The 13,439-nt window shown below is 39.5% G+C and overlaps 1 protein-coding gene across 1 annotated transcript in view; it reads right to left on the bottom strand.

Moving 5' to 3' along the window:
* TPH2 (tryptophan hydroxylase 2) overlaps positions 1-5,172 on the bottom strand; it is an 88,763-nt gene extending 83,591 nt beyond the window's left edge. Inside the window, exons 1-2 of the mRNA XM_024122934.2 lie at positions 4,813-5,172; positions 2,139-2,310 (exon numbers count right to left, since the gene is read on the bottom strand). Of these exons, the coding sequence (XP_023978702.2) occupies positions 2,139-2,310; positions 4,813-4,916 (276 nt within the window). The 5' untranslated portion in view covers positions 4,917-5,172. The remainder of the gene's footprint in view (positions 1-2,138; positions 2,311-4,812) is intronic.
* Between the last annotated feature and the right edge of the window lie 8,267 nt (positions 5,173-13,439).

The raw sequence follows: 13,439 nt of genomic DNA, 5'->3' as shown, positions 1-13,439 counted from the left end.
ACTCAAACTCCTGATTTTCTGGTAGTATAACATCTCTTTTTGAAATAAAGCTTAAAATCTTTGAAAAAATAATTAATAGTATGAATAGCAGGCAAATGAGGCAGAAACTGGGAAGGTGATATGAAAATGACTGAAGTTTCGGCCAAAGTGGGGCCCCATTGTAGGGGAAAAAAAAAAAGCAAGAAAAGTAGCGAAGAAAGGATCTCTGCAGGCAAAAAAGAAGAAGAAAAAGAAGAAGAAGAGCCCCTAATGGAACCACTTAGTAACTGTTCTCTTTCAGCAACCTCCAGGCTAGCTTCATCCAAGGATGTGTTGCTGCAACTATCATGATGGATTTCATGGGTAAAATCTCCTTACAATAAGGTGTTCGTAGAAGGGCAGCAATTTAACACTTAAATCTCAAGTTTAAATTTTCCCAGTGATATAGTCTTCCTTTGTCCTGAGTTAACTGAAGACTAAGTTCTCCTCTCCACCCTAACCCACCCCCAAATAAGCAGATCCCTCCCCATCACTCCATGGTACACTGATTATCAGCACAATTCCAAGTACAATCCTGGATGACCTCAGAATTTTCAGCACAGCAGCAGATAGGTAGATTCCGGTACCAGACTAAGATAAAATCTGATGGCATCCTTCTCTGTATAAAGAAACTAGTCTTTTGACCAGGACACTAAATGCTCTATTTCAGTTTTTAATAACTTTTGCAATAATGCCATATTTTCTAAATCGGCAGATAATAAAGGTAAGACTAACATTAGGTTCAAAGTTCAAGAGTCTTCTCACACACTGTGTCACTTTGGGCTTTCAATGTCCTTTGGTTGAAGCAAAGTGGATATTTTTAGACAAGGAAACTGAGGTCCAGATGGGTTAAGTGATGTAACTAAGACCCCATGACTAGCTGATGGCCCAGTGAAAACTCATGGCTGCTCACTCCTTCTCCAGGGATTTTTCCACTGCACCCAGCTGTCTAATTGAATTGCCCTGCCTTTGGGAACTGTATGGAGACAGTGCTGGATGATATAATTATGCATAAAATATTTCCCCAGATTTCCATTACCACTCTTTATGGTGCCTGATCCTTTCTTCAAGGTCAAAAGAGAACAAGGAAATATTTGCAAAAACAGGCTGCTAATTCCCCCTCTATGGTCATCAAAGAGGCATCACAATAATGCCTCATATCTGTACACTTTACAAAGCACTTCCACTCATATTATTTCATCACAACAACCCTGTTAGGTGGGAATTATTATTGCTATTTTACAAATGAAGCAATTGAACCTAGGAAGCAGCTAGTGATTAGCCAAGCCAGGAGATCACAGGTCTGAATCCTCTGCCTGCAATTCCAACCCTCTTTCCACTGCACCAGCAGCCCAAGGCACCATGCAGAGCTAGGCTCCCTATCCTACAGCTCTAATGACAGCCCGTGCCCCCAGACAAAATGCACTGGCAAAGGAGGTGCTTGCTGAAGGGTAGGGGAGCCATCAGGTGTGCCCTGGCAAAAAGGCAACAGTTTTCCTGGCCTTTTATAACCTCCCCCTCAACGGGGCTCTTTCTTGAGGTTACTAACCACCCACCTGGGCTTAGGAAAAGGCTACTACATTTCTACCAGATAAAAAGAGAGCTAGCCCTAGCTCGTATATAAGGAGAATGACTCATCTTTACAAAAGACACATTAAGTTCTTGAAACAATGAGGCTTCGGGGAATACGGAGTACCTATACTAATATATCTCATTTTATGCAATAAATGTGCTCTAGGACATGTGCACGATTCAAATATGAACAAATCAAATCAGGCTGCAGGCTCTTGATGTTTAAAGATATCCTCTTTGACCGCTTTTGTGTTTGCATTTCCAGGTGTGAGGCTCACACTTTTTAATTACTGACTTCCTCACCTGGCAACAGTCTGCAGAATTACTAATAGGCTGACACTGAATTAATAAAACACGGTTTCCACGAATCTGCTTATTTCATTGTTTGACAGACCAACTCGTCTTGTAAAGCCTCATAAAGCTTGGTTTCTTTGAAACTTTCAACACATTAACCAGAAATGGATTCAGTAATATTTTGTAACAGAGGACAAGTTTGTAACCCGGCACACAGACACTTTTAAAGTTAGATAATGATATTCTACATTCACCTGAAAGAGTTTCAGTGCTTTGACCAATCCACCAACTTCATTTTTCAAGGAGAATACAACTGCCATCTTGCTGCTCTCGGTAGCACTGTCACTTTTGCTGCTTCCCTTGTTGCCTTTTTTATCATCATTTTTGCCAGCGTTAGTTTTATTTAGCTTCAAGAAGGTAGAAACACACACACAAAAGTATTCGTTAGGATTCCAGAGTTCTCTGTAACTAGATTCTTTTTCAGACATTCCATTCATACACTGGAAGCCCCAGCAATCACACAAGCTCGAGGAGAAGTTGCCAAGTCACTCATAACTTTCTGTCGTTAAGTACAAGTCTAATTTACTCAGGGACACTATTTTCCAATGCTCAAAGATATCACCAGTGGTTGAAATGAAAGGGGAATCATACTTGCTTCACTTTAATAGCAACAAAAATCTGATCATCATAAAGTATAAAGTATCATGTATAAATAATTCCTGTCTTTCTTTCTAGGTTTATTTTACAGGATGAAATTTGATCTGTTAGCCTAGCTGAATCATATAGAAGCTATATTAATTACTAAACATAACAAAATTAAGACTAAACATATATTTTTCACAATAATTTTTGTTTCGATTAAATCTTAAAAACAAAATATTCGTTTTGTTCTGAAATATGTCAGCATAGGCACTAAAATTGATCACCTTACATTCTGTAATTAGATCCACATTGTCAATGTGAATCTATCTGCAGAAGAGTGTATTCACTTTGTATCCACAAAGAGTGTACTCAGTTAAGGCCATCTGTGTCAGCAGATGATATCTGAATAGTGGCTATTAAAATTCAGCCACAAGAAAAAAGTAAAGAAAAGAAAGAACAAGCTCATCATCAGGAGACAAGAGTAGAATCTGAGAAACTGGAAAAGATCACACTTCATTGGCCAATCAAATATTATAATACATGACTAAGTAATGACTGTTAGTCCTATTGGCTAAAGACAAAAATGGCAGATTCCAGAAACTCAGATCATATTGCCAGAAATACACAATTAAAAAGCTGCAAACTTTTACTTAACAGACAAATCAAATTAGAGTGTACTTTTTCGCGTTCTTTATATGCAAATGAAGAACTGGGCAAACAGAAGTTTCTCCCTGGCAGAGAGTAATATAATGCAGTCATTCCAATCTATTACTTCCTCACGAAACTGAAAAATGTACATTTGATATGGAACCCAGTGAATAGTGCTTTGCTATTTTCTTCCTCTGATTTCTCTACTGGCTTTATTTTCACACAGTTACTATTGCCTCACTCACTAGATTTATATGTCATAGAAATAAATATTTTATAATTTATGACTTGAGGGAGAGAAGACGTTTATATAGGCATTGACATTTGACAGTATGCTTAGTCATTAAAAGCTCAAATGTTGTAGTACTTGCAACATCTGCCACAGATCTTATATATTTAAGTAGCATTTTTTATATGAAAGTATTATTAGACATTAACCATAACTCTGAGTTTTCCTTCTAGCAGTTCATTATGGCTTCAGAATTCCTCATTTTAATATCGCATTCAAATATACATGATATTTAAATGTTAGAAAACCTATGTATGTCTTTAGACTCATTTTTGCAAATTGATTTAAACAGTTCCCCAAAACTTGCCCTGATTACTTTTCAACATTTTTAGGAGTAATAATATACCAGTACAATACAACCCTCTGGCACATATTCGGAGCTACAATACTAAAACAGATTTTTCTATGATACAGACTAAATTGCAATTGGTTGATAAACTCTGGTAGACAGTAATGAAATATCATTTAATTTTTTTTTTTTTTTTTTTTTTTTTTTTTTTTTATGGCTCACGGGCCCAGCCGCTCCGCGGCATGTGGGATCTTCCCGGACCGGGGCGCGAACCCGGTTCCCCTGCATCGGCAGGCGGACGCGCAACCACTGCGCCACCAGGGAAGCCCCATTTAATATTTTTAATAACTAGAAATCTGAATACATTTTTCTCTCGCTATCTTTTTTATTAAATCCTATGACTATTACCCCATATCAGGATCTAAAATCCTGCCAAATATTACTTTTTTATTCTGTTATTATTTAAACACAGAAACTGCCTTAAACGTTGAAACAAGTGGTGTATTGCTTTCATTACTCCATCAGTTAAACCAGAAAATAATGGAGTAATAAGGAACACAGGAAAACTTTTGAGAGGAATCTGATCTTTCTCTTATTCCAATAACCAGCACCTACAGACAAAAACAGAAAAGATTACTTTGTGTTTAAAGACCAGGTTTTGTAGATGGAAGGGGGTACAGGAGACACAACAATCTTGCAGGAACCATAGGAATCTATTTAATTTCTTCTCCCTGTTCCGACTCATAACAAATGGCCTTTCAAAATTCTGCACACTTTTTTTTGGTTTTGATATAAGACGTCGGTTTAATACAACCTCTCATTCATAATGTTCGGGAACTTCTTTACTTGCAACTTATAAACTTTGAGGAAAGGAAGTTTGGCACGTAGCGATCAGGACACCCGCTTTACTTTAGGGAGAGAGAAGGAAGAGTGGAGGCAGGTTAGACAGACGATAGAGGAAAGAATTGAGGTGTTTACAGCAGGTGTCCAAATGGCAAGGCTAACTATCGCTACCCTAGAAAACACTCCTCTAGAGAGTGCCAGCTACTCAGTACTCACTGTTAAGCTGCCAAGCAGCTGATGCTCTTCGGGCACTGCTGAATCCAGAGAAAGCCCTCTCCTTGCCCAGTATTTACTAGAAAACATCATCATTGCCGGCTGCATGGATTCCGATGTAATTTTCTCTCTCTGCAGCAGGGGGGACTAGAGGGGCAGTAGCAGCGCTGGTGGAGATTGCGAGAAGTGGCGTGCGACCAGTGGACCTCTCAGGACGCTGCCCAGAGCCCTGGTGCTGAAGAAAATGCAATGTGAATCTTCCCCTCCCGAGGCTCCTTTATATGAGTGACTGGGGACTGATGGAAGGCTGATTAGAAAGAAACTCATTTCTGGCTGCCGATGGCCACAGTCAGATTACAGACCTGAAGCCTGGGGTTATCTGTGTTGTGGTGCTATTTGTTTCATAGGTCGAGTAGCAGTTTGGGCGTGGGTGGTGGAGAACAATATCTAACGGTGTTATTTGTAAAAGAAAACATCTATCCCCTGACATTAGCTCTCATCTCTCAAACCTGCTACTGGCAAGCTAACCTCAGCCTTTAGGTAACTATGAATTCAAAGTTTTCCAAGGAAAATAATTCAAGAAAGATCAGCAATGCAGAATCCCTAAGACATTTTACTTTATGTTAATGAGCTTTTTCTGATGTGTTATGACTGTGTGTGTGCACTTGTGTGTGTGAGGGCATTCATAAAATGCACTGCTTTTCAATCATGTGTTGTCACGATGCAATGATGTTCAGGCAACTGTATTGTAAAGGAAATGTGAGGCTGTGATTTAGCCACATATAAATATAGTTGAGACACTAACCCTAGAATCTTCCTAAGTGGGAAGGAAAAGGAAATGTAATGCCCATACAGTCATTCCTTTGATGACTTGAAACTAGAACAAGTTCAACAATTTGAAATGCACAGGTCAGTTGATGTACTTACTATTCAAACTTTAGTAAGCCATAAAATAACCATGGAAAATATTACCAGCCTCCTGAAGGATGGAAGACTCTTGACCAAATGGACTTGTTTGACTGTAAAACTAAACAAAACCTAGGACTGGCACTACTTGTCTACATAGAAAACAGGATGAAAATTTTTCAAAACAGGAATGGATGAGCAAAAAATTAACTGGATTTTAATTGTTTCTGTAGTCTGGAGGGGACATAGTTATTACTTGATCTAATTTTTAAAATATTAACTATTTGGCTTGAATTTCCTCTAAAACTCAGCTCTGATAACCTAATAGGAAAGTGAAGTTTAAATACGTGGATGGGGACTTCCCTGGTGGTCCAGTGGTAAAGAATCCACCTTACAATGAAGGGGATGTGGGTTTAGATCCCTGGTCAGGGAACTAAAATCCCACATGCCGCAGGGCAACTAAGCCCGCGTGCCACAACTATTGAGCCCACGCACTCTGGAACCCGCACACCACAACTAGAGAAGAGGCACGCCACAACTAGAGAGAAGCCCGCACACCACAACAAAGAGCTCATGCCGCAACAAAACATCCCGCACGCCTCAATGAAGATCCCGCGTGCCACAACTAAGAAAACCCGACGCAGCCAAAAATCAATAGACTAAATAAACATTAAATACATTGATTGAAGTAATAATAATAATAGTTAATATTACTGAGTGCTTAGTATTTGCCAATTCCTATTCTAAACGCTTTTTAAGATAAAAATGTGATTCATCATCACAACAACACTTACAATGCAGTAACTATTATTTCCATTTTATATACGGAGAAACTGGGGCACAAAGAATTTAGGTAACTTGCCAAAGATTTACACAATTAAAAAGGATTTAAGTTCAGGCAGTCTGGCTCCAAAATCCATGCTCTCAACTATTACATTACACAGCCCCTTGAGTATTCCAAACAAGGTAACTCAAGAAAGTAGAAAGTACTTTCAAGAAAGTAGGTAACGAGGTCCCTCAAGGTAAGCTCAAGAAACCATACGTGGATTACTTCAGCTAGAACAGGATTTGGGAAGCTGTGTAATTTGGGGAAGCTGCAAAGATTTGCTAAGCACTCACTCTGTTAGCCACTGAAACTGAGTCCTGGGGATGCAAAGATAAATGAGATACAGTACCTACCCTCAAGCAAATCACAGACTAGCTGAAAGAAATATACATGCAAATAAATAAGTGAAATAAAATACATTGAATTCTCTGCAGAAGACATTAGAAGCACAGAGGACAGAGTGCTCAATGTTACTGATATTTCTAATAAGATGAGTTTCCAGAAAGAGATATTTGTTATGTTCTGGCTTTTAAAAGGAAAAATTTTATAAATAAATTTCATAGTTTACCCAAAAAAAAGAAGTAATATTCAGTGAGTCACCAACTCCTTGTTGATTCTTCTTTTGACATTCCTTTTTCTAGCCATAACTGCCACCACTCTAGTTGAAGCCTTTATCAATTTTCTTCCCTCTAAGAGACTGTCCTGCCTAGACTACATCCTACTAAGGCATCATTTTCATTAGGCTATAGTCCCAATACAAAAATAATAAATGCTTCCTTTTTAAATATAAATTTTTTATCCTGGCATTCAAATTTCCAAATAATCAGTCCTTCAATCTGTCTTTCAAGTTTAATATTTGTCTTCCAAAAACTTATCTTCCCTTGGTGTTCCTTTTCCTACCTCTCTGAAATTTTTTTTCCTATTTTTGTTTATTTTTTTCTTTTTCTTTTAAATTGCTTCTTAAATTTGGTGTTCCCCAGGGTTTTATTCTTGACTCTCTTCTCAGACAATACATTGTGAGTGAAGCTATATCACATAGATTCAGTTATTTGACAATACCTAAATCTCTATAACCAGCTTAGGTCTCATATCACGTTTTAAACCCATATACTCAAATGCTTATTGGACAGCTTCACTTGGCCATTCACATGCAGTATGTATAAGATCTAACTTCGAAGAGTTTTTTTTTCTTAAATTGCTATTATTTATGTGTGGTCTGGTTCAATGAATGACACAATAATTTACCCAGTCCCCCAAGTCAGAAACTTGGAGTTATTCTGGCACCTTTTTATCTGCTCCCGCATCCAAGTAGACATGTTGTCCTATGGATTTTACACCTTAACATCTCTTTTTCGTCTCACTGCATGCTTAATGCTATTGCCTTAATCCAGGTCATAATCTCCTGGCTATATTTCAACTCCTAAGTGGTTTATGCCTTCAGTCTTAAAGTCCTCCTCTGAGCTGCTACTTTCCTAAAATACCAGTATGGTTACGCTATTGCTTTGCACAAAGCCCTTCCGATTGATCTCTTTCCCCTACAGGATAAGGTGATAAAGTGAAAAGCCCACTGAATGCCATTCAAGGTTTATCAGGATTTGGATCCCACTTTCCTCTTTAGTCTTATCTTTCACTGGCACCCTTGCCCCAAACCCACACTCCATCACTGTTGAGCAACAACAGTTCTCTACATATTGTCTTATATTAATTCTCTCTACCTGGAATCACCTCCTTACTATCTCCCATTCCATTCCAGTTAACAAATACAACCTTATCTTTAAATATTCAGCTCGGGCAACACCTCCTAGAAGCCTCTTTCAACTCCCCTAAGGTACTGGGTTGGCCAAAAGTTTCATTCGGTTTTTTTCTATAAGATGGCTGTAGTAGCACTTAGTTGTCTTTAACTTCATTCAAAACAATTTTGTTAAGATTGTATGTGACAGCTGTCATATCAGCATGTATTTTAAAAAAGACTTCAAAATTGGTGAATTTTTGTGGAGCCATTTTAATATTAAAGATGGAAGAAAAAAAGCAACATATTCGGCATATTATGCTTTATTATTTCAAGAAAGGTAAAAACACAGCCAAAATGCAAAAAAAAGATTTGTGCATTGTATGGAGAAGGTGCTGTGACTGACTGAATGTGTCAAAAGTGCTTTGCGAAGTTTTGTGCTGGAGATTTCTCACTGGACGATGCTCCACGGTCAGGTAGACCAGCTGAAGTTGATAGTGATCAAATTGAGACATTAATTGAGAACAATCAACATTATACCATGCAGGAGATAGCCTGCAAAATACTCAAAATATCCAAATCAAGCACTGAAAATCATTTGCACCAGCTTGGGTATTTTAATCGCTTTGATGTTTGGGTTCCACATAAGTTAAGCAAAAAAAAAAACCTCCTTGACCGTATTTCCGCATGTGATTCTCTACTTAAATGTAATGAGGGCTTCCCTGGTGGTGCAGCGGTTAAGAATCCACCTGCCAATGCAGGGGACACGGGTTCAAGCTCTGGTCCGGGAAGAGCCCACATGCCGCAGAGCAACTAAGCCCGTGCGCCACAGCTACTGAGCTTGCGCTCTAGAGCTCACGAGACACAACTACTGAGCCTGCATGCCACAACTACTGAAGCCCACGTGCCTAGAGCCCGTGCTCCACAGCAAGAGAAGCCACTGCAATGAGAAGCCTGCACACCGCAACGAAGAGTAGCCCCCGCTCACTGCAACTAGAGAAAGCCTGCGCACAGCAACAAAGACCCAATGCAGCCAAAAATAAATAAATTTTTAAAAACCAAAACGAATAAATGTAATAAAAACATTCTGTTTTTAAAACAAATTGTGACGGGCAATGAAAAGTGGGTACTGTACAATAATATGGAATGGAAGAGATCGTGGGGCAAGTGAAATGAACCACCACCAACCACACCAAAGGCCAGTCTTCATCCAAAGAAGGTGATGTTGTGTATATGGTGGGATTGGAAGGGAGACCTGTATTATGAGCTCCTTCCAGAGAACCAAACAATTAATTTCAACAAGTACTGCTCCCAGTTAGACCAACTGAAAGCAGTACTCGACGAAAAGCATCCAGAATTAGTCAACAGAAAACACATAATCTTCTGTCAGGATAACGCAAGACCGCATGTTTCTTTGATCACCAGGCAAAAACTGTTACAACTTGGCAGGGAAGTTCCGATTCATCCGCCATATTCACCAGACATTGCACCTTCAGATTTCCATTTATTTTGGTCTTTACAAAATTATCTTAATGGAAAAAATTTCAATTCCCTGGAAGACTAAATGGCACCTGGAACAGTTCTTTACTCAAAAAGATAAAAAGTTTTGGGAAAACGGAATTATGAAGTTACCTGAAAAAAATGGCAGAAGGTAGTGGAACAAAAGGGTCTCCCCAGGGCATCGAGGCACATATTGGACAAACCACAGATTTTTTTTTTTTTTTTTTTTTTTTTTTTTTTTTTTTTTTTTTTTTTGCTGTACGCGGGCCTCTCACTGTTGTGGCCTCTCCCGTTGCAGAGCACAGGCTCCGGACGCACAGGCTCAGCGGCCATGGCTTGCGGACCTAGCCGCTCCGCGGCATGTGGGATCTTCCCGGACCGGGGCATAAACCCGTGTCCCCTGCATCGGCAGGCGGACTCCCAACCACTGCGCCACCAGGGAAGCCCAGGGACAGTGAATTTGATTTGACCGCAGTACTATCAAGTGACTTTAAATAGCGTGCAATTATAAATGTGAGACTGGAATTTGGGAAATAGATTAGAGCTGGGAACAGAAATTTGAGAGTAATTCAGTGATGTTAGCTGATGCAGGACATGAACTCTCCAAATAAAAGAATATATATAGAGAAAAACCCTCTCTGGAGAGATTGGAACCCTTTTGCACTATTGAGGGAAACATAAAATGGTACAGCCACTGTGGAAAACAGTAACGCGCCTCCTCAAAAACAGTAAAAGCATGGGGCTTCTCTGGTGGCACGCAGTGGTTAAGAATCCACCTGCCATTGCAGGGGACATGGGTTCGAGCCCTGGTCCAGGAATATCCCACATGCCGCAGAGCAACTAAGCCCGTGAACTACAACTACTGAGCCTGCGCTCTAGAGCCCCACCAGCCACAACTACTGAAGCCTGTGCGCCTAGAGCCTGTGCTCTGCAACAAGAGAAGCCACCACAATGAGAAGCCCTCGCAAGAAAACGAAGAGTAGCCCCCGTTCTCCACAACTAGAGAAAGCCTGCGCACAGCAACGAAGACCCAATGCAGCCAATAAATAAATTAAATAAATCTATTTTTTTTAAAAAAAGTAAAAGAATTACCATACGATTTAGCAATCCCACTTCTGAAAGAATTGAAGCAGGGACTCAAAGAGATATTTCTGCACCCATGTTAATAGCATTGTTATTCACAAGAGCTAAAAGGTTGAAGCAACACAAGTGTCTATCAATGAATGAAGGGATAAACAAAACATGGTATATACATACAATGGAATGTTATTCAGCCATAAAGAGGCAGGAAATTCTGACAAATGTTGTAACATGGATGAACCTTGAGGACATTATGCTAAGTGAAATAAGTCAGTCACAAAAAGACAAATACTGTATGATTCCATTTATATGAAGTATCTAGAGTAGTTGAACTCACAAGCAAAATGGAGCTTGCCAGGGGCTGGGGGGAGTGGAAAATGGGGTACAGAGTTTGTTTTACAAGATTAAAAGTTCTGGAGGTTGGTTGCACAACAATGTGAATGTACTTAACACCACTGAACCATGCACTTAAAACTGGTTAAGAAGGTAAATTTTATGTTATGTGCATTTTACCACAATCTAAATTTTTTAAATTAATAAATATATAAATAGAGAACCCAGGAACTAAACCACGAAAGATGCTCACAATTAAAGGTAGAATGAAAAAGAGAAGTCGTCACAGTAAAAAGATGATTAAAGGAGGTGAAACATAGAAAGGAGATAAGATAAAACTTGTGGTCAACGGTTTCAACTAGAACAGAGAAGAGGAAAAGAATGAGAACTACAGAAAGACCACTAGATTTGGTGATGAAACTGTCACTGGTGACCTTAAAGAGTGCAGTTTTAACAAGAGAGAGGAAATAAAACCCAGATTACAGGAGTTAAAGGGTGTGGGTTCCGAAGTCTAGGCAATAGGTCTAGATCATTTGTATGAGATTTTAAAGGACTCTTTCTAATTGAGTGTAGATTTCACTATTTTTGCTCCCTCCAGAAATCCTACTAAAGCAGCAGTAAAAGACTTCCTTTCCTTTCTAAGGCACAGAAGAGTAGCATAAATTGGAGAAACAACAGCAACAAAAAATTGAAAGCTTAAAAGGAGATGAACAAATGATCAAAGACTCTGCAGACATGAGAAAGCTGAACCCGAAGCTATCAATGAAGAAGACTGAGAAGCAACTCAGTGAACACTGTCGAATCCCCTAAAGGCTCAAATACCTCTAGAAGTGGAGGTAAATGGAGGAGACCGAAAGAGAATGGCTCAAAGACTGTTTAAGAAGCTGTGAAACAATTTCAAGACTTAACAACAGACTAATCAAAACAGTGTGGTACTACAAGACGATAGACATACAGGTAAATGGAATAGAATTTAGAGTTCGGAAATAAACTCTTACATTTATGGTCGATTTTCAACAAAAGTGCTAAGGCAATTCAATAGCGAAAGAATAACTTTGGATATCCCCATGAAAAACAATGAAGTCAGACTCCTACTGTAGCGGAGCAGGACCCTATGGTCCTTGCCCCTTACGTCCTCCGCCTGCCTTTTGTCTGTGGAAAAACTTTAGCCAAAGTATAAGTTTAATCAGAGAAGTGAGAAAATGCAGAAACAAAGGAAAAGTTAAACGTTAAAAGTTAAAAGTTAAACGAGACCAAATAATAATATAATAATATAATAATAATATAATAATAAAATAAGTTCAGTCATTAAGCACAGTCAAAGACGTTTAGCTCCTCCTCAAGGGCTGTATGTAGATAATATTCTGAGCCATATCCTGTGAGCTGTCTTAAAGATACTGAAACGTCCAGCAGGTGGAAGAAGCTAACTACATGATGACCAGGCTGCAGCCATGATGTAAGCTGCCACAATTCCAAGAATTGGCCTCAAGGAAATGGGAACAAACCAACCCTGGAACTGAAGATTAACTGTACTTAAAACTGGTCAGACCACTGATGACCGATTTCAAGATGACTGTCAGAGCCGACTGTGCTGTTTCTGCATGTAGCCCCTCCCTCCGTCTATAACAGCTCTTCCCCACTGACTGTCAGTGGTAGGAGTAGGCCTCTGGACAGACGTCCGTCCTACGCCCCACCCCCACCCCCCAGTTGCCGGCATCCAAAATAAAGCAGTTTCCTTTCCACTGACCTTGCCTCTTTATTTTTTAATTTTTTTACTGTCTTTTTTTTTTAACATCTTTATTGGAGTATAATTGCTTCACAATGGTGTGTTAGTTTCTGCTGTATAACAAAGTGAATCAGCTATACATATACATACATCCCCATATCCCCCACTCTTGCTTCTCCCTCCCTCCCACCCTCCCTATCCCACCCCTCTAGGTGGACACAAAGCACCGAGCTGATCTCCCTGTGCTATGCGGCTGCTTCCCACTAGCTGTTTTACATTTGGTAGTGTATAAATGTCCATGCCACCCTCTCACTTCGTCCCAGCTTACCCTTCCCCCTCTCCGTGTCCTCAAGTCCATTCTCTATGTCTGCATCTTTATTCCTGGCCTGCCCCTAGGTTCTTCAGAACCATTTGTTTTTTGTTTTTAGATTCCATATATGTGTTAGCATACAGTATTTTTCTCTTTCTGACTTACTTCACTCTGTAGGACAGACTCTAGGTCCATCCACCTCACTACAAATAACTCAATTT

Source organism: Physeter macrocephalus, chromosome 6 (assembly GCF_002837175.3).
Source record: "Physeter macrocephalus isolate SW-GA chromosome 6, ASM283717v5, whole genome shotgun sequence".
In the NCBI taxonomy this organism is placed as follows: domain Eukaryota; kingdom Metazoa; phylum Chordata; class Mammalia; order Artiodactyla; family Physeteridae; genus Physeter; species Physeter macrocephalus.
This window is presented reverse-complemented; position numbering and strand designations above follow the sequence as displayed.